This window comes from Vombatus ursinus, unplaced genomic scaffold, assembly GCF_900497805.2.
Source record: "Vombatus ursinus unplaced genomic scaffold, bare-nosed wombat genome assembly UNPS02010822.1, whole genome shotgun sequence".
Classification (NCBI taxonomy): domain Eukaryota; kingdom Metazoa; phylum Chordata; class Mammalia; order Diprotodontia; family Vombatidae; genus Vombatus; species Vombatus ursinus.
This window is the reverse complement of record NW_020950600.1, coordinates 2,274,418-2,278,828: the sequence shown is the minus strand read 5'-3', so window position 1 is coordinate 2,278,828 and position 4,411 is coordinate 2,274,418. Positions and strand designations below refer to the sequence as shown.

Below are 4,411 nucleotides of genomic sequence, written 5' to 3'. Positions count from 1 at the left end.
CAAAAAAAAAAAAAAAAAAGACCAGAACTGGGCATTAGCCACATAGTCCAACACTAGGTTTTGGCTTGACAGAGCAGTCCAGAACTTGTGCTCACCCTCATTGCCTTCAAGCTTCTAGGGCTACCCTTCCAACACCATGAGGCGTTGGATACTAGGACTTGAGCAGAGGCCTAGGAAACTCATCCAAAGAAGGCAATTCTAAGAGCCCCAGGTCCCCCAATCCTGCTTCCCAAAGGCCCTTCCAAATCCTAACGAGGCAGCAAAATAATGTGTATACTTGGAGATTCTATAGCTGGATTACATTTATTTACAGACAGCACAACTAATTCAACTTAGCTGGAAAGACTCTGGCTTGTTAGCCAGAAGCAATTCACGATTATTTTACCATTCTTGGGGGAGTTCAAACTGATGCTAAAATTAAGATTTAAAGATCACACCAGAGTTCCAGGAAAGGGTGTTCAATGACCCTGAATTTTATCAAGGAAGCAGAAAGCGGGGAGAGGTGCGCTTGCCACACAATGGCAGGACCTCAGTCCCGGACATTCAGGATACAGCCCAGGTCACAGGGGGATTCCCTAGAGATGGTGAGGTCCTTCAGGGGCTCCTCTTGGTGATATTGAGCTGACTGCATCAAGTATAACAACTGGCATTTATGTAACGCTTTAAGGTTTACAAAACCTTACATATATAATATTATATATCTCCTTTGTTCCTCACAATAACCCTGTAAGGTATGTGACATCGTTTCCACTTTACAGATGAGGAAACTGAGGCCGAGAGAAGCTAAATGACTCGCCCAGGGTCACCCAGCTAGTAAATTTAAACTCAGGTCCAGCTGTCTATCCACTGTTCCTCCTATCTGCTCTAACAACATGACTGAGCCTCCTAAACCAGGTCTGCTCTAGAGCTCAACCTAACCATCCATAGATTAAAACAAGTGGATGGACACCGTCATCCAAGCTACCACAAAGGCTGGTCTGTCAATTCCTCTGCCTATGACAGTGCCCACAGATGGAAAATAAACGGGGCCCAGCATTGGAGAGCGGGCTGGATTACGCACTCACAAAAGCATCCAGGGCTTTCAACTTCAAACTAAAGTCCAGCTTTTAACATCTTCCAGTGAAGAATATTGTATTACGTATGGCTAAAACACACAGAACATGGGTCTCTGAAGAATTGGGTCACCCAGGGGGCAACAAGGCCACGAGGGACACGAGTAGGCTTCAGCATATTGCCAGCAAAGACCCATGCAGAGCTGGTGTGAGGGCGACGTAAGCTGGGCAGGGACAGGTGCGGACACTGTCCCATTCCCCTCAAGAGATCCAGAGAAGGCCCCTAGCATGGCGGGGGGACCTCACTGCCAGTACAAGGTATAGATGGGTTGCTATCTGCACCACTGGCAAGAATGCTCACACGTGAGTGCAGAGACCTATCTGAATCTTTGGTGTATGTGTGACAGTAATATTTACACCCATTTTACTGTCTTGACTACTTACTAAATGAGCCATTTTATCTGCTTTTCTAACATCTTTGCTCCCAAATCTGCTTCCTAAGCTTCCCTGACGGTATTCCTCAGCATGGGTAACCTGTACCCTGTGTACAAAGGCAGGAAAAGCTGGTGCAGGAAGTTGAACATGTGTCCAACTTAACTGTTTTACACAGTAAGTTGTAGACTTTCTCCCACAATTAAAATAAATGTGTGAAAGGTACAAGCTTTCCTTTCCAGACACTCAAAGGCTGGGTGAGGGACTGACTGGAGGGGAACTGGAACCCAAGAGCCCGTCTCATCTTTGTCTACGCATGGCAAAGCACGTTGTCCCCCTAAGGAGGAGGAATATAGTTCCTGATGGTGAACACCTCCACAACCCCGCTTATCAGTCTCCAAAGTGAAGAAAACTCTGCCCACTGTTAGCTTATCGGGCCCGAGAAATGCTACTCTGTAGCAGCGCTTGGAGATCCTGTCTCTGTTCATGGGTGCCACAAGTCTGGGTTCAAGGCCAGGGAACGAGAAGGGGGGCCAGGCTAGGGGAGGTGGGTAATGTTTCTCCTCTGCTTCTCTCACTGGCCTGCTGTGGACACTCATGGACACTCAACGCTGGCTCAATCCCAACACAGTTTATTTTCACATGATTCAGGTCCCCCAGAGCAGGGGTAGTCACAGATCACACTGCCCCCCTCTGAAGGAAGAAGGGATCCAGCCCCAGGCATAGGGGTGGGGTAAGGGAGGAAGAGAAGCAGCTCAGATCTTCCCAGGGAAGGTGTCTTCCGCTCTGCGATCATCCCAAGTATTCACCTACAGAAGACAGAAAAACACCAAGCTGCTGCAGGCTGACTTTCTCCCTCTTCCCCAGGCCTGATCCTATCTATTACGTGTGACCCACACTCCTTTTCGCAGCACTCCCACCCCAAAGGTGATTCCTTCCATCTTACAGAAGACAGAAAGATCCAGGGGAAGGAGGGGCAGGGATTTTCTCAGGGTCACACAGAGCATCGAGGCTAGTACCCAGGCCTCCTGGCTTTAGGACACAATTAGGTGCTTGAAAGCTGGAGGGTCATCCTCACATCCCTGGTTAGGAGAGTCACTAAAGGCAGGCAGGCATAGATGGAAGGACAGACCCAGTACAGTGCCCCTTCCCCCACCCCACCCCACCCCAAACCTCCCATGGCCACATACCCAGGACAGGGGACAGAGGGACTTGTAGACACGTTTGTACCACTGGCAGACAGACACATCACCACCTCTCTCGTTCATGGCCTTCTCACAACGGTGAAAATCTAGGAGGTAAAGTAAAAGGGGCTTAGTAGCTGACCTGGAGGGGCCAGGAGAAGCCCCTGGAGTCTGCGAGAATGAAGCTTTATCTTAGAATCTGAGATTCCAAGAGGGGACCAGATCCCTGGGAATCAGTTCAATTTAACAAGTATATATTACCTACTGTGCCAGGCACTGTGCTAGGGACATTGAATGGAAGTGGAGAAGTAGTTGAGGGGTTGGGGAGGAAGGAGTCTTAGCCTTTTCTGTATCATGCAGAATCTTGTGGACCCCTTCTCAAAATAATGTTTTAGATGCACAGAAATAAAATGCATCGGATTACAAAGAAAACTAATTATACTGAATACTAAATTATACTGAAATACAGTTTGTATTGTATTATTTGCATTTGTATTGAATTTGCTGTATAGTTGGGGAAAAAAAAGAAACTCCCAAGTTCAGAACTCATGTTGGGAGAGCTGGGGGCATGTGTTGGGCGGGACTTGGGAAGGAGGCGCACCCAGGTAGTTTTGCCAGCAGTTACGGGTCTGGTTCTGGTTGGGGAAGCGGCTGTCAAAGGGTGCCGTGCGGTAGTTTTGGATCTTGGCTTTGATGTCTTCAGACATGGTGGCTCCTGGACTGGAGAGACAGCAGAGTGTCAATCACAGGCCCCCAAGCCCAAGAGAATGCCTCTCTCCCACCCCACTAGGGTCTATCCCAGCAGGCCAAGAGGCAGCAGAGAAAAATGTGAATCCTGGGCCAAGGCCCACTCTGTGCTATGGGTAGGATATACTGGGCTGTGGACGGCTGGGCTACTGTCCAATATACCCAGGCACAGAATGGTGGGGGGACAGGGGACAAGGGAATCTGGGAGAGAGGGTGGGGGGCAGGGTCCTGATGTGTGGAGAAGGCGAGGCACACGGCATATAAATGAGTGGAGAGGGGGGGCTATGCAGCAATATGAATGAAGGGATGCACTTACATAGGCAGGTGTAGAGAGTGGGGTGTTCTATATGAATAAGTTACATAGGTGGGATTGCATGGTATATCCAGGGGTAAATGGGCAGAAGCAGAGACTAGAGGAGCTGAGGCCTATGTGGGGGGAAGGGTCTGTGTGGAGGGGATGGGCAGCATACAGGCGAGTGTAAAAGGTGGGGTATTTGATATACGGGAGTACGAAGGTTGTGGTACATGATGGGGTGTAGCACACAGGCAAGTGAAAAAACAGGGAAAAGATACATATGGGGGTGCACAGTATACAGGCCAGTGTAGAAGGTGGGGTGTGTGTATTTCTGTATCTTTATCTATACAGATGTATAGGACAGTGCAGCATTCAGGGGAGTATAGAAGGCGGGGTGTAGGGTATATATGAGGGACATGTATCAGACAGATGAGAAGGAGCCGTACAGGTATCTATTAGGGAACATAGCATAAAGGTGAGTATAAGAGGGGTGGTGTGCACTATCTATGGAGGTATAGAAATAGACAGGGAATATGGCATATTCGTGGGTGCACAGCATATAGGCAAGTGTAAAAGGCTGGGTATGAGGTATATATAAGGCGGCAAGGCCTGACTGCAATATATGGGAGGGGCTGCGCAGTATACTGCAGAATAGGGTGCGGGTTGTCTACAGGGGTGCACAGCACTGAGGCCGGTGCCGA

The 4,411-nt window shown here is 48.9% G+C and overlaps 1 protein-coding gene across 2 annotated transcripts in view; it reads right to left on the bottom strand.

The window, feature by feature from the left end:
• Window positions 1-2,100: 2,100 nt before the first annotated feature.
• Window positions 2,101-4,411, bottom strand: part of LOC114038217 (cytochrome c oxidase subunit 6B1) — a 2,653-nt gene continuing 342 nt past the window's right edge. Inside the window, exons 2-4 of one of the 2 annotated variants that reach the window (XM_027855417.1) lie at window positions 3,270-3,388; window positions 2,675-2,775; window positions 2,101-2,293 (exon numbers count right to left, since the gene is read on the bottom strand). In XM_027855417.1, the coding sequence (XP_027711218.1) occupies window positions 2,240-2,293; window positions 2,675-2,775; window positions 3,270-3,375 (261 nt within the window). In that variant the 5' untranslated portion in view covers window positions 3,376-3,388 and the 3' untranslated portion in view covers window positions 2,101-2,239. The remainder of the gene's footprint in view (window positions 2,294-2,674; window positions 2,776-3,269; window positions 3,389-4,411) is intronic. The other variant, XM_027855418.1, reaches the window with a different exon arrangement.